We start from the raw sequence: 26,157 nt of genomic DNA on the forward strand, positions 1-26,157 counted from the left end.
TTTACTAGTGTAAACAGTCTCTTAACTATTTCAAGACCATATTTAATTTTAGCCAACATCACCTACTGGAAAGTCAACTTACTGCTTGCAATTACTTAAATATAATAATGTAATCCCTGATCAGTATAAAGAAATTTAATATATATTTAGTCAGATATCAAAAGGTTACACTTTTCAGTCATACAGTTGTTTATATTATTAAGTTGGCAGCAACCTATTTCATAATATAATTTAAAAAAGTATACAGAAAGCCATGATAATTTTTCCTGAGGTCAAGCTACATTGCGTATGCATAAAAATCTGGTGTATTAAGCAAAAAGGAAATATTTGTCCAAACTGAACAAATAGTTTCTGATCACCATCATCTCCAGTGCTTTAGACTTACTAATGAAAAATTTTGGATTCATACAAAATTTCTCTGCCTTCCTTTCCTCTTCCAGAAAAAGGAAGATGAGCTTTTCTGCTCTTCAAACTCCTGATGATTTTTCAGCTTTAAATTAACTGGGTTTGGTATAAACTAAAGAGTATATTTTTAAATCTGTAAGTGTAAAATCATCAGTAATCCATCACCTTCAGTAACTTCTGTTATAAGATACACTATGAACAATTTTAATCTGATGCAGTGGGTTTGCCTTTTGTTTGAGATTTCTGCAGCAAGCCTGTGTTGCTTGGCTACCTAAATTAGATTTATTTTATAGACCATAGTAATATACATCCTCTGTTATTTCATGGTTAGGAAGGAACTGAACCTCAGCTGTCTTCCTTCCTATAAAGTTCTTAAGCACCTCGCTACAGCAGGAATTCCTACCACCATTTCCAATAATTTTCTTCATAGGGATCCAAAAGCATTTTCCACCTGGATGTATTCAACAGGCTTGATCTGAATTAATGGTTTTCAAATAATCAAAACTGGATTTTTAACAAATACTGTACCCTTAAGATTAAACCATGCAGCTATATCTGGGTCTTCTCATCCCATCCTACTCCAGTTCAAATATGCAATATCCCCACAGAAAGAGGGAATTGTCTTTAATTTCATTTGTCTTTATCTGTGGAAAAAAAAAGGCCCAACAATGGACATCAAAAGACCAGGTATCAATACTTTATTCAAAGGTATAACTCAGGGCAGTATCTTCTATTTTGTAATATGGAAAAAAGTCAGACTGAAAGCAGTATGAACAGCATGCTCTAGGTCAAAAAAAGCTCTTCCAATAATCCCCTTAGGTAAAAATGATCCAGACCTAGGAAAAAGATACCTTGCCACTTCTTTCTTTCCCTTTCTTAGTGTAGTGTTTGAAGTTCTGTGCAATGTAAGTTCCAATCCAGTGGGACTGCGTTATCAGGGAAAAGCAACAACCTTTGAAAAGCGTATGCTATCTCAACAGAATTCAGAGGCCAAAAGTACATTCAGAGTTAATTCACAACAGACATTGTGACAGAAACATCTAAGAAACTTCCTCAGCCAGATCCAAGCCTAAGGACCAGCTGGCCAAAGAACAGTTTAAAATATCCAAGATACATGAATTGGGATTTGCTTGTCCCTCCAGCCACAGCAGAGAAAATACAGGTTTCAGAGACAAAGCTCCTGTACATGCAGTTTGAGGAAGGAGGGAAGTGACAAAAAACTTAAATCCTCAGAGACATGCATGTACGTCAGCTACTGCCAGTGCCAAGCATGATCAGCAGCCTAGCCTGACCAAGAATAAACAGAGCTAACGAGCCTGGAGCAGTGCCAATCAGCATTAGAGAAATTATGTGCCAGGCCAGGGAGTCAGCTAATCCACAGGAAGACTGTAAAAAACACTCCACAAGAGCTGCCGGAACTCACAGCTACCAGCTGCCAAAGGCTCCTACCCTTAGAGGCTTTTTAAAGTTTGGCTTTGGGATATCAAGCACAAGACTGCTGCTCAGCATGGCTTAGGGATAACAGAAGAAAAGGGGGAACAGAGTGCAAACTGGAAATTTGTTTTCGTGTACAGTCCTACCCTGGAACTAGGAAAAACGGAAGGGCAGCTTCCTTTACTGCAGGTTCCAATTGTTCATTCAGCATGGCAGCTTAGATGGGTGCTGGAGCTAGCCAAAAGCACAGCGCATAAGAGAACCGCATCAGCAACTGCAAAAAGTCATTACACACCTCAGGACAAAAGTTGGCGTCTTTGCTTGTATAAAGCAAACAAAAAAACCCTCACCAAACTTCCATTATACAATATTACTCATGATATCAAATTCTCTGTAAAGTGTCATAAGGGAAGGATTTGCCTCAAGCTCAGCTGTTATCCACCTCGACAGCCCCAATAGCAAGAAGCACCAAGACATTTGCAAATCAAGACCCACAACAGAAATACATTCAAAGGCAAGAAAGAAAGACTTACTAGCACACACAGATTTGGGTTTGGCTACTGGCAGAATCTAGGGAAACTCAACAACAGGATACTAGTTCTTTAAGGAGGAGAAGAGAAAACCAGGATTAAGACAAGCTGACTCAATATAGCTAAACATGAATACTCAAACCAATAGAAACCCAAAAGACTGGGATCTGTAGTGATATAAAGCTGTAATTGTGATTATTAACATGTCATTGTACCTAACAGCAATTTCCACGTCAACAGAGCTAGGACTGCTTTGGCAGCATGATGATATGGCTTTTTTTTGTTAGGGTTTTTTTTTTGGTTTTGTTTTGTTTTTAAATACACCAATAACCATAATCCTCACTTCAGCAAAGTTGGGGTATTTTGTTGCGGTTTTTTGGTTCTTTAAACCAGGACAGTAGATGCCTATCTTGGCACAGCAAACATTCCTCCAAAGCCACACTTTGTCTTCCTTTTCCCCTACTTGCTTTGACAGTATCCAAAACATTAGTCTCTCCAGATTCAAGCCAACACAGAAGCCAGTAGAAGCTGCAGGTACTCAACCCCTCTCAAAAATATAGGCCCCTTCAGAAATGTGATTCTGGAGCATGAAAGCTGAACTGAGTATTCCTGAAACACCAACGAAAGGCATTACTCCTACCACCAGGAAGAAAAGCATGTCAGAGATCCCTTTTTGTCCTTGCCGACAGCAACATTATCTGACAGATTTCATAAGTTTGTAAGTCTTACTAGTCTGAAAAGGAGAGAAAGCAAAAGGCAAGATCTCCTTCCCCCATATCAGCAGTTTCCCCCAACACCCTGATATCTCCCTTGTACCTACCACATATGGAAAAAGCAACAGGCTATCTAAATTGCCTGGGCACCGCTTTGGAATGCAGCCGAAGACAAATGTGCAACCCATGGCTTCTGCCACCACCAGTAAATCAGAGCTTTCATTTGTACTTTATCTGTATTCCCGTATGCGTTTGCGTCAGCATGGCAACACTTTGCCAGGCAGTGTCAGACCGCTATTGGGACCGAAAGTAAGTTCCAGAGTGCTACTGCAAGCTTTCAAGTACAGCCACAAACAAGAGCACACAACGGCTCTGCAAGATGGTACTTATCCACCAGGTTCCAAGCCAGTTGAACACCACAAGGAGAGTTTAATGGGCTAAAAGTTTACCTACCGGAAACAGGAAATATGCCAAGCTTCGTTAACAGTCTTGTAGAGGCGCTGACCAGCGGCAATGCTGTCCCCGCATCCTAGACATCTCCAGACTTCTTCACCTGCATGCAGGAATAAAGTGACATACAGCAACCATTTTACATCAGAGAAAACAAGGATTGCTGCATCCCTGATAAAGAGCAACCTTAAATTATATAACTGACAGCAAAGCCTTCATACACAGAAAGTTAAGGCAATACCAGGCAGTCAGTGGAGTTCCCAAATCAAACTTTGACATCTTACATATATATTTTTTTTTCCTCCAGACATAACACCACCCTCAGCTCCTTCACATTCTGCAGAAGGAAGCAATATGACTTTTCACAGAAAACAGGTCATTTACAGCTATGCTAGCCTTCAGAGCAGAGATTTCAGGATTGCAGACTGGTCTACTGTAACAGTTCCCACAGAGAACCGTGCTAGGCCAGGAAGCCACGCTATTAATTTCCCCCGTGCCACTGACTCAGCACATAACGCTTGCACTTATTTGTATAATTAACTGGATTTCCCAGAACTGAAAGAAAGGAAAGAAAACTTTATTCAGTAGAGAACAACCTGACTACCAGGAAGGAATTACACACTTGAATGAATATTCCTGTAGAGACTGTACAGCCAACACCAGAGAAACGTCACACTTAGGAAGATGCGTTGATGCTACTGGCCTATTGCCCTTTCAGAAAATACTTGTAATAGTTATAATACAGTTACAATAGTTTCTGCTAGAACTGCCATAAAGCCCCAGAGAGACCTTGTTATTTAGATGCACGCAAGCTAGGAAAAACAGTATGAAAACTCATGCACAAAGAACATTTGGCACACAGATAAATGCTACCCAAAATCCGAACAACTGTGCAGGCATATTAAAGAGCCAAGGATCTGGGTGAGCACAGGATGGCGCAAGGAACATATTACATAGCTGGGCAGATCTCAAACCTGTTTCCTCCTGCTACCAAAAGTTTACTTGCCCTAAGGTTGCATAAGGAAAGAAGTGCGATTAGAGAAGGAAAACCACTAACCACGGACTTCCATTTTCCAAAGAACGTTAAAACTCGATAGTTGCTCAGGCAAGTTGATACCAAGGTTAAATTCCTTGAAATGACACAGAACAGAAACCACCAGCCTTCTATGCACTTTTATGCCACTGTGTAGGTCAATGACAAGGTTTAAAACTAACCAAGGTGAAGATTTCTTTGTATGTTTTACACAAATAGCTATTTCAGAGAGAAAACTTGTTGCTCAACCAGGAGCAAGCACCACCCTCCCCAGCAGAACGGCAGTACCCACAAAGGTCGCCATGCAGACTATAGGGCTAGATAGGATTCATTCAGATGTGATATTTAGTGTAAGTTGCTGCTTCAGTACCCAGCTAAGCACCAGCTCTACACCTGGGAATTTGTCCACATCCTCCTGCTATCTGGAACACTGAGAACGGCACCTGACCGTAGCTCAGCACAACAGGGTAAGGGTTAGGAGAAACATGGAAAAAGCTGGCACTACCCACGTTCTTCTACATAGCAAATTGCTTTTCAGCACACCAAACGCACTCGGAAATAAAAGGCAAAGCCACGTGTGCCTGTGCCTCAATGCACGGGCAGCCGACGCTCTCCTCTCCGAGCAGCACAAGCCCTAGATCGAAGTCAGCTGAACTTCTGGAATTGCTGCCACGCTACAGGCCAAAAAAGCCTGCAAACCAGACATCCTGCAGCTCCATCTCCTCCCGTTCGGTGCCACGAGCGCAAGATGCAAATGTGAATACAGGCAGCGGATCCTATTTGAAGGAATTTCACGAGTACACCACGGCTGACGAAAAGCAACAGATGGATACTCCTCTGCAACGATCACACCGAGATTTACCCATCGGCTTCTGAACTCCAGGTAGCAGTCAGCCTTACTTTTAGCTGCAGTGCTTTAACTGCACGCAGAAAGGCCAATAAGCTCACGAACGGAAACGAACAGTCCTATATTCAACCGAAATGGGTTAAGTATCCAGGAGAAGCGACGGAAACGAAAAAAAAAAAACCCAAAAACCAAAAAAAACAGAGCAGGAAATAGCGCGAGGGAAAAGCAAACGGACATCATCAATGTAACAGGTCTGTCGAGTCCCCCAGGGCGGGAGGAATGTCCCAGAGGGGGCCACCGAGGAAAACCAGCAGCTCCTCCAGCACCGGCCAGCCGACCCTCGCCGGGGAAGGCGGCACCGGGGCAGGGACGAGGCCGAGGGCGACCGGCCAGCCCCACCGGGCAACCGCCTTAAAGGATGCCGCGCCCGGTAGCCGGCCGCCCCCCCCCGGGGCGGGAAAGCACGGCGCAGCCCGAGAGCCGAGCCGGGGCGCAGGTTCAAGGCAACCGGCGGCCCCGCGGGCGAGGGTCCGTCGTCGCCATCCCCCCCCCCTCCACCGAGCCCCTCACCTGCGGCCCCCGCCACACCGCCGGCGGATCGCCGCCCGGCCGGTGGAGAACCGCGGCCTTCGCCTACACCCGCCCCGCTGTCACGGAGGGCGGCAGCGGTCCCCGCCGGCCCGGCCCGGCCCGGCCGCCTCACCTGGCAGCCCCTCCATCCCGCGCCGGCCTCGCCGCCGCCCCGGGGCTCGCCCGCGCCGACGTCAGCCTCTACGGAACGCGCGGTGGGTCACGCCGCACCTGGTCCGGGAGCGCGCCCGCGCTCCCCCGACCGCCCGGCTCTTCCCCTTCGCCGCTATCTCAACGCCGTACCCCGCCCCGAGGGTAGATATCGCCCCGCCCTTCGCCTCGCCGCAGGCCAATCGGCACTCCGCCCCCCTCACGGCCACAGGGCCAATCCCCGCGCTATTCGGCGGTGAGCGTTCCGCCCCTTCCGCGGCGAGGACCAGTGAGAGTGAGGCCACGCCTCCACGCCCCTCCCACCACGTGCCGGGGCGGGCGGCGGGCCGGGCGGGCGCGGCGGTTCCCCTCGCTCGGCCTACGCCTGTGGCGGGGCCGGCCCGGCCCCACCGGCCGCTGCCCCCGGCCTCGCCGCTGCCCCGGGGAGGGAGAAGCGAGCCCCCCCCCCCCCGCCGCTTCCCGAGGCACGGACCAGCGACGGATTCCTCGTCCTGGAGGTAGGGGCCCGGGCCAGCGCCTCACCTGAGTCCGTCCGCGAAGCGCAAAGGAAGGGTGGCGCACGCCGGTCAATGTAAAACCATTTTTTAATTCTAAATCACTTTCACAACAGTGAAAATTAGTGAACAGTAATGGTAATGCACTAAACAAGCCATTACGGGCTGTGTGCAGTCTGAGTACAAGGAAGGGAAGTGGTACGATACAAAAAAGCACACCAAGAAAAAGGTAGGAACAAAAGCGTTAACACTTTTAGACTATTTCATTTTTGGATCGCCAGAAAATAAGGAGACTCAGTCATGTTTCTGCAGCCACCTCCATCTAAATCCATTATGTCTCTCACCAACAGATGAAAAAAAAACCCCAAGTCATTAAAATTCTGTATTTTAAAACATAAATGTTAGTTAAATCAGTTTCAATACCTCTTGAACCTATTACAGTCACCTTAATGTCCTCTTTATCAGAAAAAGGCTTTAAAGGGATACCCTACTCCTCCCTGGATAACCTCTGCTCTTAGCATCGAGTTTCTTACACAAAAAGGAGAAGGAAAACCATCCCTTCTACTATGACATGAACTTTCCCTTTTCATCAGCAGGTGGTGCTGCCTGCTCATGAAAGGAAGTCAAAGCTGCGACGTTGTACTACAGCCAGTTGCTTCTAAGAATGCAATAAATAGCCTTTCTCCTAGAAAGGGACCTACCTAGTTACGAAGTTACACACTTGAGAAGAACCATATGCAGAAGAAGTTAAGCTTCTCGAAAGTGTCACACAACAGAAGTTGAAGCACCGCTTCAACTATTTGTAGTTGAGCAATATATTCTGCCAGATTATCATCAAGTCAGGTATGAATTTGGCAAAACACTGCAGAAGCTTTGCAACATTCTACTTGCCAGATGGAATTTTGGAGGTAGGCAAGTTAAACTTCAGTCATCCTCTGTCTTGATACTAAAAGTGAACAGTTTATAATTACATAAATAAGCTCCTACAACAATTAATTAACGTGTCCTGGCCAGGAACCTCATCCATACACTAGAAAAACCCTAGCTATTGAAACAAAATTTCTATGAGTTCATTTGTTTTGTCAGTTATCTGTCTATTGCCAGGGGAGTCACAATATTGATCTTGCAGGAAATCATTATGACTATCAGTGATCTGAATCAAAATAATCTAAAAACAATAAGAGAAAAAAATGGAATTGCCTAGTCAGAGAAATACGAAAACTGTTCATCTTGCTAGGGAATCTCTCGTATCTGCTGTTCTGAAGGAATCTACACAAATACATCAGGAGTACTCTTTAAAGCTGTATACCCAACAGGATTCCAAAAGGGCTACAGAGTGCTCACCTTCTGAAATATTTTCCCCTCAGCACATAAATGGTTGTGATCTCCTCCAGCACTTCAAATTAATATCTTTGGTAGATACTGCAGAGACTCTTGCACTATAGCCATTCTGCTGTGGCATGGAGTAGCTGTATGCACCCGTAGAGAGCAGCTCTTCCAAACGTTCCCTACTGTGGCACGTGCTAGCAAAGGCAGGATCTCATTTTTCCTCCTGTATAATTTTACAGTATGGCAAGTTTAACCTCAAAACTCACATAAAGATGTCTTTTGTTCCTCTCCCCAAACAAGCTGATCTCAGATCTGTAATAGGATTTTATTTGGAGTACATGACCTTCCGTAGAAAGTCTCAAAGCCTTGGGAAGAATAAATGTAGCTACAGTGACAAGGTTGTGAGGGGATTATCTGTAAGTGCAGCCACAGGCTGCTGCGCAGAACCAAGGAAGACAACACTGTTTTGTCAGTGAGGAACTGGGCTGGGTGAGGCAGACAGGTGCATCGTACTGTTCGGCAACCCCACCCGGCTCCACAACAAGAGAATCTTCCAGTGTCTGGCTCCAGCAAATTCAGGCTATAAAAAATTGCAGCATAAATTTGTATCCCTTCTTCTAACAGCCATTAGAATCGCTTCAGGAGGGGCTTTCCACCACGCCGGCAAATAACAGCAAGAAAAGAAACCAGTCTCCAAACCTGGTTCCACTTGCATCACGTGCTGTGCCCAAAGAGTCTCAGCAGTGCTGCAGATCACTTCCTGAAGAAGGCTGGATGTTGATGCGAAGACATTAAATAACATCCGCAGCTCCAGCAGATCCATCGTGGTTACCAAGCATGAGATACTGACCACACTGCAGAGGTTTCCTTACCTGCCCAGTCTACCTTGGGGCAACTGTCTTTCACGTAAACCTGGTGTCACTGATTGGCACAGGATTTCAAAGCAGCACTCCTTTTAGGAGTGGAGCTCAAAGCTAGGCCCATGGTTTGCAGCAGGAACCTGTTGTACAAGATAGCCGAGCTGAAATACGCTTTTTAACCGATGTTTAATTTCCAACTCTGGTGCAAAATGCGAGATTCCTCGTTGTGCTGTGGTACGACCAATTCCTGAAGCCCATAGTTAGCTACGGAACCAGACACCAAGAGGTTTAAAATGGGATGGGGATGCAGTTTGTAACTGTTTCAGTAGCCTTGTTGGCCATGAATATACAGAATAATGGAAAAGATTTATGCAATCAACAGCCAGAACATTATCACCAGAGCCACAAACAGGAAAAGGCGGGATAGGAACTGCTCATCCACATATTGAGGAGTCCCCGGAACAGCTGGAAAACAAGAAGTAAAAAAAACAAAACCAGTTCAGCTCCTTGCTCTTCTCCAGAATCATGTATATTCTGAACGCAGTACATTCATAAATTGAAAAATATGTAAGGAATCTACTTAGTGAGAAACTGTTGCTATTTCCTACCCTCAGACTGGCCAGCCATACTAGAAGATCGGAAGGAGGACAAGCATCAGCTCCCTGAAGCAGCACTTGTGGTACACCTGCTCATGACTAATAGCAGCAGGCAGCTCCAAGTGCTAGAGTACACGCAGCTCTGCTTGGAGTACTTCTGGGAACAGTGCTGAGCCAAGTCCACTGCTTAGTTCACTGTTGACTGCTGAGCTAAGTTCACTGTTTCCATCCTAAGGAACTTTACCACCTCTGCCTGAGCACTCCTGCCCATCAAGGCGACACACGCCTGAATGAGGAAATGGTAAAATGGTCAAAACTGCATGTGTAGCCTTGACCAAGAGAACTACTGTAAAACACACGAGCTCTAAAGATCAAGCCATGCCTTTCTGGAACTGCTGTATTGAATCCACAGATGAAAAGCAGATAAAGGAGTTGGTTACATTATGGCTGTTACAACAGCACATATTTACATATTCTTTAGCTTAGTCACACCTCCACACAAATTTTCAGTGGACACTGAAGTATAGTTAATAGGCAAGTTAATTCGACCCAAGGACAGCACAGGTCATTGGCAACACAGGCGTGACATGAAGAATGTACACCAGTTTAAACTTTTCCTTCTCATCTTTCAGGAAATGGTCCTTTCCTGCTGTTTTCAAAATATGGGTCTCCTTCATACACCCCTACTGACTCCTTTTTATTATTATTAGAAACTCTAGTCCAATTTGTCTCATTTTTTCAAAGGGGAGTCTGCTGGAGTACCAGAGGAGACATTTGAATTAAAAGGGAGAAGCCTCCAGTGCCACCATCCCCCTCCAGTTCTACTGTCCTCTCAGGAGGGCCTTCAGCAAATCACAGGGAAGTAACAAACTTGCTTCTTCTATAAGCACTTGTACAAAACATGTAAGCCATAGACTATGTTCTCTACCAGATGTTTTCCCTCATTTTGTGTTTCTAGTTACAACAGTGACTTGCTTTACTGTTCAGGAAGTTTTGTCATTTAGCAGGCTATTTGTTTAAAAGTTACAAGGAAGTTTGTAAAACATCTGTTTGTGACAGGACTCTCAGAGAAGACAGAATGCGTGGTACCTGGAGGAGGTCGCCCGTCGTTTATGTTGAAAGCTGTTGCAAATATACCAAAGGGAAACGCCCCAATGCCGAATGACATTTGGAAGCCACCGTCCCCAAACCCAAAGCCCTGGAATCCCTGCAGAGAACAAAGCAACAGAAGAGAAAAAAGGTACCAATCATTTAAAGCCTATTTCAGAATATTTTGTAAATGCGCAGACATTCCCTCTCACTGGTTTTCCTACAGCTGTAGGAGTATCATGGTGTCTGGCAACTTTCAGTCTGCCCACTATTGTTAAATACCTTCTTAGTTCTCTTGGTTTTAAAATGTTTCACACAGTAGCAGACTTGCCAGAGCAACCCAAAAGTCTGAGAAAATTAAAACTAGGAACAACAGTTCTTGCTTGAAGGCCACAAATTAATAAAAGCGTTTCTGTAACGTTTCTCAACTTAAAATAGTATATATCTGACAATATATCAAAATCAACATTACCAATTCTATTTAGAATGTCTTAACAATATATTAATAATTCTGTATTAATAGCTATTAGCCATATAAGAAAGGCATTGTAAAAAAATAATATGCATTGATTTTCATGATACACGTGCATCATTTAAACATTCAGTAAAGTGATAAGTGCGATGCACAGAGCATTATAGAGAAGAACAGTACAAAAAAAAAATTACTAGGGGGACTCTAATTAAGGTGGCAGATAAAGCCATCCGGGGCAGGAATGCAAGACATAAGGAAAGGAGGAAAAAAGGAAGAGTTACAATGCAACAACATTGACCCCTATGGGATTCAGACTAAAATACCACATCAAGTCAAAAGCTCGGTCTTCTGAATCAAGATGAATTCTACTGTATAAAAGCAGTGTACTATTTGAGACTCAACTGTATATGAATCTAAGTAGTTGTGTCATGTTTGAAAACTGTGGAGAGCTCACAGTTGCCATGTTCAGCAATCCAGCAAACTGTCCTCTTGTCTCAGAATTAAAACAGGGCTACCAGTTCTGAAAAACCCTCTGGTCTATCACCTCCAAACAGTGGGAGGACAAAGATGATTTCACCCATGTAATAAAAGCTGGACATTTCTGGGTTGATCCTTGATTTGAGGAGTTAGTCTTTTGACTATGACTCCTCTCAAGGATTTTGCCATTAACTATCAGGGACAGCAAAGCACTCTGCATGGCAGGTCCTGCACCTGTAGGAAACAGGAGGGCAGCATCACTACTGCTGTGTCTTCATACCAGATTCCTCTGACTTACAGCAGCACCAGCTAAAAGGTTCAAACGAGGTATAGCAGCTGATTTAATAAGAAGGCAACTCCCTAGCAAGAGAGAACAACTGAGCTCCCAATACATTCAATACAGAAATGTTCCTTAATCACACCCAGTGGAGTTGTTTGCTTGAAGCATAAGGTATACAAATGCTCTCCAAGGACCCTAGGCTGAGTTACACGGAAATAGGCAATGGTTTCATCAGGTCATGCTCGCTGCCATCATGCTAAAGAACACTGTGGTCTGCCCCACATCTGTTCAACCTATGCCAGCTGCTGTTTACATTCACTCTATGTAATCTATGTAAACAAAACCACAGATCCCTCTTCAAATTAGTATGTATCCAACAGACATCTACATTCTTTTGCTTGTAATGCAGTGGTACAGTAACATCCCATGGAAATACTAGACGCAGGTGTCCATGCCAAAAAAGTAAGTTCACACATGGATTATATATTTCCGTGACAGGTATAGTCTGACAGAAATATACTTCCACAAAAAATTTTCAAAGCAAAGTGTTCCTTGTATTTATATATGGAGAACAATTAAGCATGAAGAGCATTTCCAGTGACGCCACACAGGGCTTTTTTCACGATTCAAGTTAGCCTATTCTTTGGGATGCTAAAGAGGACTATAGGAATGGAGTTTTCTGCCACACCGCAGCTATCAACTATTCATGAACAACCTACTGGGGACGAGCAAGAAACGTAAGCTATAGGATCCTCACACAGGATCTCAGGTACACATTATATCCTCCAGGATGAATAAATACCACGATCAGTAAAAACAACTTAGCTGCTTGAGCTTGTTTTTTCACGTACCCCTCTGTTCTCTGGTTCAGGTCTCTGTCCTTGGGGTCGTGGCGGAGTTTTCTCTCTGCAGGAAGTTGTGAAATTAGCTCAAGTGCAAGGACGCATGACAATAGTATCTGCAATAGCCTGGCTAATAAAACAGAACAAACACAGAACATGCTCTCACAGGGCCATGCTGCAGCAGAGCTGGAGGTAGCATGTGAACAAGTAGACCACCCAGCTTATGAACCTTCAGTATCACATCGCTGAATTAAGATGCTGCACATTTGAATAACAAAGTCCCATTGCAAAGGCTAGAAACTGAGGACATTAATATGTTATATAAGCTTCTCCAGTCAGATAACATTCATTGCAACCTGCCACTTGTAACTGATAATTAACACCCAATCCCAATTAAAATAAATTGCCAGTTGAACACAAAATAAGGTGTGCAAACCCAGGCCCTGAAAAAGCCAGAAATATTTGGCAGAAATGTCAGTTCTATCTATCTTTTGACAAAGTATTTCAAATTGTGAATCCAGCACTTTTGATAGTTTCATCTTAAGACCTTAAACTAAAGTTTCATCTTCAGTTTTCACACAAAAACAGTTGTATTTAGATTTCTTACCTGGGGTCCTGTTGCCCAGTGCTACCTCTTCCATACAGAGGAATAACTTTATCTCGACTGATTCCTGCTTTGCATACAGGACACACTTGTCTGTTTGGCCTGGTCTCTAGCCACTAAAAGAAAGGAGATTATAAGAAAACTAATAAAAGACCGTGAAAACAACAACATGCAAACCTCATTTGCAGTCAGGCAGAGAGGCTTTAGCAATTTCTCAGAAAGCCATGAAGCAAAACATTTTAATAAGTGCCAAGCACTCTCCAAAGTGGAGTTAGCATTTGGCTGTTGTTCTGCTACAATCCACTTGCTGATGTGTACACATTCAGAACTGCAATCGGAGTAAAATATGAAGAAATAAACAGTATCAACGGTCCTGCATAGGCCAAGGTTTAGCGTAGATACCCTTCTTTCATCTATCTTTTCTATAATTGTACCACAACATAAAACACTACATATGCAAAGAGAAGTACACTTCGCACTTCAGCCTGCAAACTAAACCCCTGTTATCTGCCTACAGTTATTCTACCAAACCTGGGAATACTCAGTGTTTAAGAAACTCAAAAGTGGGAGGCAAGTGGAACAGAACCTAAGTTTTCTTTTTGCCGAAAGAGCAGATTGCAAGGTGTTGCACATGAAGTTGCATTAGCACACTGCAGTTGCCCTGGAGAGAAAGAAGCGCATTTGAAAAGAGTGGGATACTCCAGAGAACCAAGGGCTTTATTGAGTAACAGCAGCTGATGAAAGACAAGGTAAAAGGAAACCTGTCTTACCTGGTGTAAACAAGGCCAACTGCAAGCATTCCCAGGACAATTTGTTCACAGGCAGAAAAAGAGGGGAAAATGGAATTAGTTACTGACAACTCGATCCAACAGATGTATAATGTGTACCACAGAGAGCACAGCTTGGAGACAACAATCCTGGAATCCAGCTGGGCCAGTTCCATAACCTCCCATTAAAATAATTTTTGAAAGCACAGCCAAAGACCGATCTCCACTGGTCTTTTCAGGTTATGCAATCTAACTAAGTTGCTAACGTGATTCTCTGCATATCACCTTTGATTCCTGGGTCCTCATCCATATCAAAGGCCCATACGGAGGCTTAATTAATCTTAGTGTTGACTGTACAGATTTTCTCTTCTGATACCATGAAAAGACATCCCTGAGCTAAGATGTAAATGAGGAAGATGTCAGTAATGAGACTTCAGAATCTTAACAGAAGTCACACACATTTAGCTAAAACATTGGCCGCATTCACAGAATCATGGAATAATTCAGGCTGGACAGTACCTCAGGTGGCCTCTAGTCCAACCTGATGCTCAGAGCAGGGTCAGCTATTCAGATCAGACCCAATTGCTCAGGGCAGAGAAATTCCCATTATACAGAACTACTCTTAAGATTAAATTAATACAGCAACTTAAAAAGGATCAAACAAGCAAGCTACGACATAAAACTGCAGAGCTGCCATCTGCTTTCAAAGCGGTCTTGACAACACTATTCAGTCAAGATACACGCTATTTTTAAGGTTCCATTCTTCCAAATCTTTTCGTGCAATAATTTCATCTGATTTTATCTTAACATGCCATCAGCAAGTGATTTTCCATCTCCTCCTAAAATAAAACCCTGGATTTTCAGATGTTACATACATTTACACAGAAAAGAAATGCTCTTTTAGGTCCCTTTTTATTAAAGAGCATAACTTAGCCTACGGTGCAAAATAAACCAAAAAAACCCCCATATTTGGCCATGTCAATCCTTAATAACTTCTTAACGTTCAAGAAAGAATATATTCTAGACCAAGTTACTCAAATAAGAAATGCTGCACGCTTATTGTATTTGTGTGGTACATTCCCAGGTCAGATCAAAGAACTGAAAAGTTAGTATTACAACTGCAGTGCCATGGGAAAAGAGAAATAGCCCACATGTAAAAGCTTGTTATATAACTTTTTTTTTTAATGGTTTCAAAGGCAAAAAGAGCAAACTTGCAGCAAGTATGAAAACTACAATTTGGCCTCCAAACCTAGTTTCAGATGCAGGTTTGGGTATGCATAGGTTAGAAAGGAATTTCAGTCTGAACAAGGTATCTATGCTAGACCAGACAGCACAGATAAAATAACACACATAACCAAGCAGTACCAATGAACACTGAACTGTCTATGTGGGGCTGCTTTTTTGTTTGCTTTTACAAAATAATCAAAAAATACAGGAAGTTTAAGATGCAAGAAACCCACTCCCTGGAACATGAGCAAAGAAAAACAGCTGAGGGGCAAAACCAAACTGCTCCTAAACCAAAACCATGGTCCTTACTCATTTTATACAAGACATTTTATTTGACATCTAGAATTATAAAAATTATAGGCTTTTATGTGATCAGAGAGGTATATGGTGTTCTGGTTTATCTGTGGGGGCTTGAATACTTACCAGAAGAGATGTCCACACAAGCTGATAACTGCATCCTTGGCAGTGTCTAAACATATGTTACATTCAAAAGTGTTGTCCTGATTAGCATTGTCCCCAGGACCATTACTGCTACTGCTGCCACTGGTCCCTCCAGTACTGGAGTTCTTTGTTGATGTAGAAGTTGTGGGTCCTTTGCTTGCCATCCTCAAGAGCTACCCAGACACAAGGTCAAGAAAATTTTCCTGTTGGAATCCTAGCAGTAAGAAAGAGAAAAAAAAATAAAAACAAACCCCAAATAACTTATTGGCATTATAACATTGCATTTTTGTCCTGTTCCAAACTGGTAGTGATTTATCTAAGCAGCACTTGAATCCTATTGTTGATGGTTTTAGTTTAACATAGCCAAGAGGGATCTTTTTTTAGAAACTAAGCTACTTTAAAGTCCTGTAGTATGACCTGGCTGATACGTGACCTGTATTTTAAAGTTACTGATAAGCAACTGAGATCCACAGCCAAAACAAAACCATCCTATTTTCTCATAAATGCTACTTGTTATGAGAAGAATGAGCTCACCTAGTGATATATACTCTTCCAAAAATTCAATACAAGTTATAACTGAGTGCAGTCTGAAAGAGGATTTAATCATGAAGCAATTCACAGTTTGGACAGACTGACTTAGTGCATAGTTTTAAGTTCAATGTTCATTAGTTTGGAATATTAATGATAATAATGGCAAGCAAAGGTGGCCAAGTACTTGATTTGTCTCAGCAGCAGTATATCACTGCTATCACAGCAGCATGTTGATATGACTATCAAACATTTCTAGTACTTTCAAACTATCAAATATTTTTAATCTAGTAGTAATGCAGAAGTACTAAAAATTTTACTTTAATGTGCTTTAATTTTACTTACATGCTTTCACCTCTCATTAACATCATCATATTTATCAAAGAACACCATTTACTTTATTTCAGTAGCAACAACCTCTACAATTCCTTGATATGCAAATTCCACAGTACCTAAAACTTTGAGACTCAGCACAAGGCAGTTACATTTCCAGAAACAAGCACTTTTACCAGTACAAGATTTTTAATCCAAGAACTAAGAGAGTTTCAACAGTAGCAGAAATTAATTCACCAAAACAAAAGTGTTTAAAATATTCCACTGTGCTTTTCATGAAACTCTGACATCATGTTGCTGCTGCAGGGATATGAATACCTAGATAAGGTTGTGAGAGGGAAACAGGTGATTATCTGAACTTTTCACAAGTGTACAAACAGTTAAGCATTTTAAAAAGGCAACCTGGATTTTTCAGAAGCTAATGTCTTTGCAAACTTACCCCACAAGCATTAAAGGCTTTCTTTAGTGTTCCCTCTTTGTAGCAGTGCTGAAGCACAGGTGCAGGGCAGCAAAATAAAACCTCCGTATCTCTAGCTGTTATTATCAACAGCTTTTTCATACAATATGATCCCACTGCACAGTCAAGAAAGCTTAATACTCAAGTCTCATGAAGGTATTGCAGCGAAGACACTCAATTACAGCAAGTGAAATATATTTTTGCAGAGCTTTTTCACTCAGTTACATCATTTTGCACAGCGTCCCAGAAGGGCAGCTTTGTATTCACAGATGCTGTACTTTAACATACATTGCTTTCAGCAGTGCTGACTCTTAGCATTTCACACCATGACTTCATTTACACTCAGCAGCAACGCAGCTCACTGTACAAAATTAAAATCCTTGTTAGTTCAAGGCAGATGGAAATGCTGTCAGCCCACAAACTATATGCTAAAGACAGTTGGATTTTTCACACATCTATACTACCAGAATCTTCAGCCTATCTTGCTCAGTAGTTTAACACTTGAAAACTTACCAACTTGGACCTATATATATTTGCTGGGAATTAATATCAAAATAGAGAAAACCTCCTTAAAACTAAGGACTTCAATGCATTGTAAAAAACACTAGCATCATTTTATGGAACGGGCACAAGAAATGTCTGGCTCATGTATCTTGACATATAACACAAGGGAAGTGTGTAGAAGAGGCAAATAAATTAATTTCTGTGTCCCCAAAACCCAATGTAGAAGAAAAGGTCCCTTTTCCCAAATTAAATTCCATATATTTAACACCAGAAATCTGGAGACTCAGCAAAAAGATTAAATCTGTATCTTCACAAACTATGAAAAATAAATAAATCACTAAGTTATGAAAAAGGATGATAGAGAAATCCATAGGAATATCAGTAATGTAATGGAATAAAGATGGCTGATAAAAGAAAGATCAAAATGATTGAGCGCAACAGGCACTGAATCTACTCTCTCCTAGAAGAAGGTAATTCCTTCGTCTGTACTGGGATCCTCTCCTGATTATTTCTCCATAGGCTGATTGGGCCCGATAACCTATTAGGATATAACCAATTTAAAATATCAAAAATATATCAAAAGGCAACAGTAAAAATAATCAATCTTATTCTGAAAAGCTTTCTCAAACATTTGCTCTTGTCCATGGAATACCACTTAACGTAACTAAGTCTATAACAAGTGCTGTTCAGGTCCGTTCATCTGCAAATCATGCTGCACATACACAAAGAAGCAAGCACAAAACAGCATCCAATGACTAAACCTACATTTGATAATCATATATTCTGTCACTTGTGAGCATAGTCTGTGAATCCTAACGTAGAAGTTCAACTGCAAATTCAACTTGTTCTGAGTGTAGAACAAGCTCAAAATTGTACTTAAACTCTGAGATAAAACTTTTTAGTGGAAAAAAACCCCAAACAAACCACAAGCAAACCACAAACTAAAAAAATCAACACAACAGGCCAAACCAAGACCATTTTCATTTTGATTTAGAGTTCAGAAGGAAGACTGTAAGTACACTAGGGTATAACATGGCTCTTGGGGTTAAGTAAACAGAATTTAGAGATGCCAGTCCAGGTTTGCTAAACCCTTGTCCTTTAGATCAGGTCTCCAAATCAAACCTAGATGCATGATGAGTAACAAACAAAAGAAGTAAAAGGATATAAAAATCAGCTGTGATCTAACTGCAAGCATTCAAAGATCTTCTCTTTTTTCTTTCTTGCTTCTTTGCTCTCCATATATTTACAGGAAAACAGTATCTTTGTTACTTAAAAGCCATCTATATTAGCTGTTTATTTCCTCTAAATCACGACCCCTATGATATCCCAACAGGTTGTTCTGAAAATGACTGAATTACTGACATTTATTACATCCAAGAACAAAGAGTGGCAGCAGATGAATGGTTAAGAAACAAGGAACCCATTTTCAAGTAGTCTTCCTAAATAAAAGTCTGGTGGAGTATGAAGAAGACATGGAAGTGAAGATATGTGTTTAGGGATCCAGCACAAATCCCACTGAGTTGCATAAAGAATAAGCGTGGCTGAAAGAGCTGGTGAAACTGGACCTCCGACAAGCAGATGGCACACTGGGACCTCAAAGCTTCATGACAACTGAGAACACAGGAGGTCCACAAAAGAAGTAAGTGCAGGAAACTGGTAAGGTCTATGTACTGTGTATAAAAACTGTGTATAAATCTCACTAACAGGCAATAAGAAAGAAATTTACTCAAATACTTTAAAAACTAAATCTAGTGAGAGAAACTGCATGCCAGGAAAACACAAGCCCAATAGCTTGTAAAAGATCACGTTTCTGAACTCAGCAAATGAAAAATTACGCATTTGCCAAGGTACACTGAGCTGACAGTAAAAGTACAAGAGAAACACTTCAAGACAAACTGGGAGAACACCAGGTGAACAATAATTCAACCTGAGAAAGACAGAGGGAATATAAACTAGAATCTAACGTCATCTGTATGAAACAGTTGTAGAATACACGCTCACAGCGCTACAACATTAGCGTTTACTTTCTAATCTTCTTTCATGAGCAATGAGAAAAAATTCTGGCGAGGATATAGGACTCTGGCTAGTTTATTAATAAAACCCAAAGTTTATTCCTCTTTGTGATATCTAATACATAACAATGAAATAAAAAGATGAGCATTGTTAGATGTAAAATTCCACAAGACAGACACTTTTCCATGTATCTTTCCTAATTAATCTTATTTTATCTAGGATTACTGAAACTGAAATGATCTAGTTTTGTTTCTGAAACAAGTTCTGATGTAGTTTCTGAACTTCTTGCTGTTTAAATCAAAAGGAAAACTTGTCGGGTTATTTTTCTTATCACTACAGTGACAATGTCATTTTCAGACACATATGACCAATCTTATAAACATTAGAAATTCTATCTAAATCTGAAAATACTGCTCAGAGTTTATATAAATACACACACTCGTAAGTTTAACAAAAACATGATTCTTAACCTATTACAATTGCCTTGACTTCAAGTAAAACGAACAGGTAACCTTAGTTCATGATTGTTGACAGTGCCTAGAAGAAAGTACATTTACTTCTTGACAGTCGTTTTTAGATATTCTTGGCAAACACATGACTGAAGTCCCACTGTTAATCATTAAATACACATTTATCTCTCACTACCTTTTTACTTTATTCTGTCCCCCAAACATGTCACATTTTAACACCTCTGAAACATTTTCTGAGTTCATCTTTTCACTTCCTGTAACCTGTACAGCATCATGCACCTGCTTTTTAGTATTACCATAAAGTGGTCCCAACATATACGTTTGTGTGACCATTTGGTCTTGCAAAATCAGCCATTTGCCTTACAGACCAACGTGCCCTCACTTGGCCTCATTTCATTAACTGGGATTCTGCAACACACATCTGTGTCACAGTTGCTGCTTCCAGGATAAGAGCCCTGCTGAAAGGCGGTTTTGGCAACCCTTAAGGATTCAACATACCTCACAAATGCAAGACATTGTGACAAACTATCAAAAAAACCCCAAGTAGTGAAAGTAATTTTTTTTTTAACGATTCCATAAAAGTATAATATAGACTCCGAGAAAATGTTGCACAAATCTTCAGAGAAAGATTTCTATCCTCTTGCCTTATAAAGTCCAAAGGAAAAAAAAAAAAAGGAAATTGATATAACCAGTTGGGTAATACTGCCTGAGCATTTTCCTGGTTTGGAGTGTTATGTAAAACATTAAGTGCCCTGAAGTGGGCTAACCTGGTTAGCAGCAAAATAAGATAAAATAGTTCTGATGTGGTTTAAGAAGTAATAAGCAATTCCCGACAGAAAAAAAGAAAAAAAAAAACAACAATGGCACGTACCAAAAGCTAATGCTTTACGACCATACCTAGAGCCAGACATTTATCTAAGACGAAGCAGGCGCCCCTCCTCGCAGAGGGTTTCAGCTTTGCCGCAGAGAGAGGGGGACCAGGCACCAGCAAGCCGCTAAAAACGGGGATTTCGGGGGAAAACCCTCGCAGGCGGCGCCGGGCCCTGCGCGCCGCGGCGAACCGCCGGCCGGAGCTCCGGCAAGCGAGGGCGGCACACACCGGGCCTGCCGGGGGGGCCGGGGTGCGGGACTGCGACCGGGAGCCGGGCTGGCCGAGGCCGGGACTCCCGCGGCGGCGGCCCCGTCCCGCTCTGGGCGCCTCCGCCTCGTTCGTTTGCAAACGGGCGCAGGCGGCTCCGGCCTTCCCGCGGCTCCCGGGCACGGCTCGGCCTCCCCCCGCCGCCGGCCCCGGCCCGCTCCCTTCGCGCCTCAAAGCCGCCGCCCGGCCTCGGTTCCCCCCCCCCCGCCCCCCGCCACTAGCCGGGCTCGGCTCGGCTCACCGGCGGGTCTCGCTGCTCCCCCGCGGCAGCCCCGAGCCGCTCCCCTGCCAGCCGCCGCCGCCGTCACCTGATCGCCCGGAAGCCCGGCCCTGACGGAAGGGACCGGCCTCCCCCGCCGCCGCACCGGGCCGCGGGGCCGCGTTCCGTCCGCCCGGGAATCCCTCCCGCCGCTGACCCCGCCGGACGGCTCCGTGGAAACGCGGCGGCGGCGGCGGCTCGGGCCGGGTGGTCAGCGCTGCCGGGCGGCTCTTCCTTCTCCCAAACCCCCGAAGCAGACACACGCAACCCCCCCCCCCCCCCCCCCCGCGGCCGGTTGTTACCTCAGCGAGGGAACCGGTTCGCTGCGAACCGCTCGGGCTGTCCCCGCCGCCGTCACCCCTGCCTGCGCCCTCCTTGTGATTTTTAGCTCTGTTTCTGTTGCAGTTTTGCTGCCCCGCTCGTCGTGAGGTGTTGCGGGGGCCGTGTCCAAACACCTGCCTCTGAAAAGAGCAAAAACTTCGTATCAACGGCAGCAAATGTTCGGCCCAAGCAGGGGAAGAAGGAAGGCGGCAGCTTTGAGGAAAACAAACTGTTCAAATGTGTGTGCAGAGCGCTAGGACCTGAGTAGAGGAGCGTCTCCAGGATGGGAACAGAGAGCTTTATAAAGGTATTTTACACAGCTGTGAGAAACCACATAGTCAGAGAGAGGGACAAAAGGGAGGGAGAGGAGGGACCTGGTGTCTGAAGGAGCTGTCAGAGCTGAGAGAGGTGACCGAGAAGGCAACTCTGAAGGGTTTTGTCCCCGCTTCAAGGGCACCCTACCAGTCCTGAGGACACCAAGGCAGAAACTCGCAAAATTGCTTGTTGTTTTACACAGTGGAGAATGGGTGACAAGGCCTCCCGCTAAAGGCAAGCCTTACGAAGGAATAGTTGAGAAGTGGAGGGAGGTTAGCACCAAGGGAGCCTGTCAGAAAGACCAAGGATATTGTCTGAGGCCTGCCTACTAACAGGTGGCCTGAGACTACAGAGCTCTAGCGTGAAGGTTGGAAGACGCAAGTCGGGAAGTGTTCAGCGATATAAAAACACAGCTGTACTGAGCCTTCATACTGCTTTTGGTAGCACACAGGCTTGGCAAAACCCACGTCAAAGTGGTCGTCCAGCAGCCCGGCTGGAATTGCCGTACGCATTGGTGTTTCACACTGGAACATTTGTAGTTGAGGTGAAGATGAAAATAGATTCTGATCGTGCTTATGGCATTAGGACATGTGTTGTAAAGCTGTCATACCCACGCTAGCAGTGTATTTGCTGTCTGTGAAAATTTCTCTAACAAAGCAAGCTACCTCACTTTCAACAAGACTGTAAAGCAGCATGGTTTGGCACAGCTTCAGCATTCAAGCAAAAATTTGGCATCTCGGTGTAGTATCCGATTTAACAAGGCCCCAAAGGTATAAATGATAACCTCCAGATGCTGATCAAAACAAGGATAAGCTTGTGAAATTTGGACCAGCTTGGACTAGTCACGGTGTATATCTACAGAAAAAGTAAAAAAAGGTTGATTTTTGGTATTATAATCATGGGATTAAGTAATGCTCAGAACAGTCTTTATTGTTCGGGTGTCATATGATAACTAAAGCAATCTGAAAAGAAATACAGTTATTGCCATAGACAACACAGCCAGGGAATATTTTCACTGCACAGTGATAATTTTAACATTTTATTTATGTTTTAAGTCTCAAAAGAATGGAATGATACTATTATGCATTTCTATAATGTCTTATTCATAGCACCCCTGTTCCACTTACAGCAAGTGTTTTCTTTTTAAAATAGAAAAGATCCAGAGACAGGCAATGAATGAGATTGGATGAATGGAAAAGATGGTATACAAGAAGAGAATGAAAATGTTATTCTTATTTACAGCTAAGGTTAATAGGAGGGGAACAGACTTATCTAAAACAATAGCTCAGCTGGAGAACAGAGGTGGGACATTCAGATTTACTCCCATTGGCAAAGGATAATCACATTGAATGGCACTAAGTGATGCAAGGGAATACTTTCCTTACCAAAGCTAAGAAATCAGCTTTCAAAGAGTTATATATCATGTGCATAATGGGAATAGAAATATCATTTATATTTATGTATATTCTAATGTAGATATGTGTATCATTCTTCAGCATAATTGGTAGCCAGTAATTGCTTAGAGTTAGAAGAATCTTGTGCCCTGGTTGCCAGTTCATTTTCATGTTGTGCATGAGAACAAATCACTTTGATTTATTCACTTTTTCATGATCTAAGTCACAAGATTGTCAAACATAACATTGATATTTATGGTACGCACAACCCCCCTCCTAAAATTCTTAATTATGAAAGTCATACATATATCAGGAATCCAAGTCCTTGAACCTCTTATCAGTATTTTTCTCATCAATTTTCCCTGGTTTACTTGTATTTTCAACGCAACGGTATCTTAATTTAGTATTAAATGACATTTGGGAATACTCTTCCTTCCTTGAAATTTCCATGCGAAAGAGTTTCCATCTGTCTGTGGCCTTTTGCCTTCATTCAGCAAGAGCCATTTCCAAGAACTTCTGTTTTCAATACCACACCAGAAAGGTGGGAGACCATACAGCCATTTCTGGTATGTGACATGCATTCATCTGTTTTTTTCTGGATCGTATCTCTGGAAACTGCCATATTTCAAAGAGTAGGCCCATAAGCACACTGAACTTTGCCTGATCTGCTTGAGTAAAACATGCTTTGAAGCAGCTGCCGCTTGACATCTGTGAAGGCAAATAATTGAGCTGAAACACGGTCACAATCTGTTACAGAAATCTCCATGCCTCTAACAGCCAGTTAGAAGGAAATGGCCAGAAGAGTATCATTAAGCCTAATGAAAGATCCACCAAGGCAAGCTGGGTAAGAGTGCTAAATAGAACATCTCCCATGCAGTCATCAGGTTTTTGAGTTAAAGCTTTAATGCCTTTTTGGAGGTCAATTTGTTATCCTTGGAACTTGTCGTTCCATATTTATGGACAAAGCAAAAGGCACAGGCAGAGGAGATGCACGTTTTCTTTCCCCTGCCAGAGGTGGGGGAATTAGATGCTTTTTGCCTGATACATTTTACACATCTTAATGAATTTTGTGTGTCTTTTCTCGCCTGCTTTTGAAAGATAACTTCCTACAGCAGATGGATCCCATCCCAGCTCACACTTTCATGGCGGAAGATTTTTGTGCTGTCTATAACATAAGAATGTCTGACTCCCCACCAGAAACTTTGTTTGAGTTCTGTCCAGTCAGTATTTCTGAAGCAGTGAAATTACCATCTCACAAAATGTGATAAAGTGCTAAGAATTTTATTACAGTCACTCACTCCTTCCATATCCTTATTCTTTAATGGCAAGTATTCTCTCTTTCTCTACAAACACAAAAGCAGTACAGGCTTTCTGGTTATCATTGGTATGTTTTTCACTCTTACTTTGTGTGAGCTGTTACATCTGAGAAACATTAAGATATTTTCTTCTATGGCACACATGAAAGGAGGCTGTTCAGCAACAGATGGACGCAAAAACAAGCCGTGTTTACTTCCAGCAATTTTCCATCCGTGGGCACCACTCTTCCCAGGAGCACAAACTAGAAGAATGGGCAGCGGGAAACAGCGGTTGGGCCACCGGGGACCCCTCACTGCCCTTCTGGGGTTTCTCAGCACAGGCAGCACCGTCCGCCCTGCTCTCCTTTGGAGGCTGGTACAAACACGCAGTGTAAATATTCCTTTTTCACGGTATCTCACGATTCTGCGTATGACACCCCGTTACTCGTGGTTCCTTCCGTTTATATGCTCACTCCCAGGCTTTCTTGATTTGGGGAAGACCTGGCCTGCAGCCCCCCCCCCCGCTTTTCCTGTGAGCGCAGCCTTCGCTCGGCCTCTTTTACGGAGAAGTGAGGAAACCGCACGTCGGAAAGACCTGGAGGTGCCCGTGGCGGACATCTTGTCGGTGGCAGCCCTGGTGGACTACAGCCCCCAGCATGCTCCGCGGCCGGCCGGCTGGACTACAGCGCCCAGCGTGCCCCGCGGCTGTCGCGCCTTCAAGATGGCGGCGCCCAGGGGTGGCTCGGGCTTGGGCAAGGACACGGACACGGACACGGACTCGGACAGCAGCGGCGGGGCGGCAGCGCGGTTCCGGGAGGCCGCCTGGGACTGCGTTGCGCAGGCGGCGGTGGCGGTGGAGCCGCGCCGCGGTGAGGATCGGCGACCAGGGCTGGGCTCTGCTCTCCCCTCCCCGCCGGTCTGGGCCGGGCCCCTCCGCAGCTTCTCCTGCCCCGGGGGAGCGGTGGTCAGGCGGGGGCACCTCTCTGCCGCGGTGCCGGTGTCGGAGCCGCTGGGAGGGGGGCTCGGCTCGGCCCCGCCGGCGGCCGGCTGTTGGGCGGCCTCCTACCGGGGCCAGAGCCCCTTCCCGGGCAGGTTGTCTGCTACAGCCTGGCCGGTGGGAAGTTTCCCTTTCCCTTCGGAACTTTTCCCCCGAAGGTGGGCGTGGATTGTCTTTCAGGCATGATTCTTAATGCTGTAAAATCATAACATGCCAGAAAGTGGATTAAGGAGGTCCTGGTCACAGGTCTTTTAAACTTGCCTTTACTTCTTCCTTTGTCAGGTGGCTTTAAAAAGGATCGGTTACAGCCCGCTCAGCCTAGCCTAAGGTATTTTTGTTTCTAGTTTCAGACTGATGTTCCACTGAAGAAAAAATTAACATATGTTGTATTTGTGCTACTTACAGTTCATGCCTTGTGATAACTTCCTACTGGAAGGGCCTGTTCTGTTTTAGGCATTAGTCCAGCCATAATCTGAAATGATGCTTGAATCTGAAAAAGCTA

At 43.6% G+C, this 26,157-nt stretch overlaps 2 protein-coding genes across 19 annotated transcripts in view; one reads left to right on the forward strand and one right to left on the reverse strand.

Moving 5' to 3' along the window:
- Nucleotides 1-21,793, reverse strand: part of LOC142037366 (LIM domain kinase 2) — a 48,211-nt gene extending 26,418 nt beyond the window's left edge. For 2 of the 8 annotated variants that reach the window (XM_075041729.1, XM_075041734.1), the window contains exons 1-7: nt 21,316-21,426; nt 15,614-15,845; nt 13,967-13,985; nt 13,200-13,312; nt 12,602-12,656; nt 10,522-10,639; nt 3,536-3,635 (exon numbers count right to left, since the gene is read on the reverse strand). In XM_075041729.1, the coding sequence (XP_074897830.1) occupies nt 3,536-3,635; nt 10,522-10,639; nt 12,602-12,656; nt 13,200-13,312; nt 13,967-13,985; nt 15,614-15,795 (587 nt within the window). In that variant the 5' untranslated portion in view covers nt 15,796-15,845; nt 21,316-21,426. Of the gene's footprint in view, nt 1-3,535; nt 3,636-6,115; nt 6,240-6,719; nt 9,302-10,521; nt 10,640-12,601; nt 12,657-13,199; nt 13,313-13,966; nt 13,986-15,613; nt 15,846-16,931; nt 17,311-20,807; nt 21,256-21,315; nt 21,427-21,635 lie in introns of those variants that run through there. The other 6 variants (XM_075041731.1, XM_075041730.1, XM_075041733.1 and 3 more) reach the window with 6 other exon arrangements.
- Nucleotides 21,794-24,583: 2,790 nt separating this feature from the next.
- The window catches only part of C11H12orf43 (chromosome 11 C12orf43 homolog), a 30,935-nt gene continuing 29,361 nt past the window's right edge, over nt 24,584-26,157 (forward strand). For 9 of the 11 annotated variants that reach the window (XM_075041740.1, XM_075041738.1, XM_075041741.1 and 6 more), the window contains exons 1-2: nt 24,587-25,527; nt 25,938-25,983. In XM_075041740.1, coding sequence (XP_074897841.1) covers nt 24,750-25,527; nt 25,938-25,983 — 824 coding nt within the window. In that variant the 5' untranslated portion in view covers nt 24,587-24,749. Of the gene's footprint in view, nt 25,528-25,937; nt 25,984-26,157 lie in introns of all 11 variants that reach the window. The other 2 variants (XM_075041750.1, XM_075041747.1) reach the window with 2 other exon arrangements.

The sequence above is a fragment of the Buteo buteo genome, chromosome 11, assembly GCF_964188355.1.
Source record: "Buteo buteo chromosome 11, bButBut1.hap1.1, whole genome shotgun sequence".
NCBI classification, from domain to species: Eukaryota; Metazoa; Chordata; class Aves; order Accipitriformes; family Accipitridae; genus Buteo; species Buteo buteo.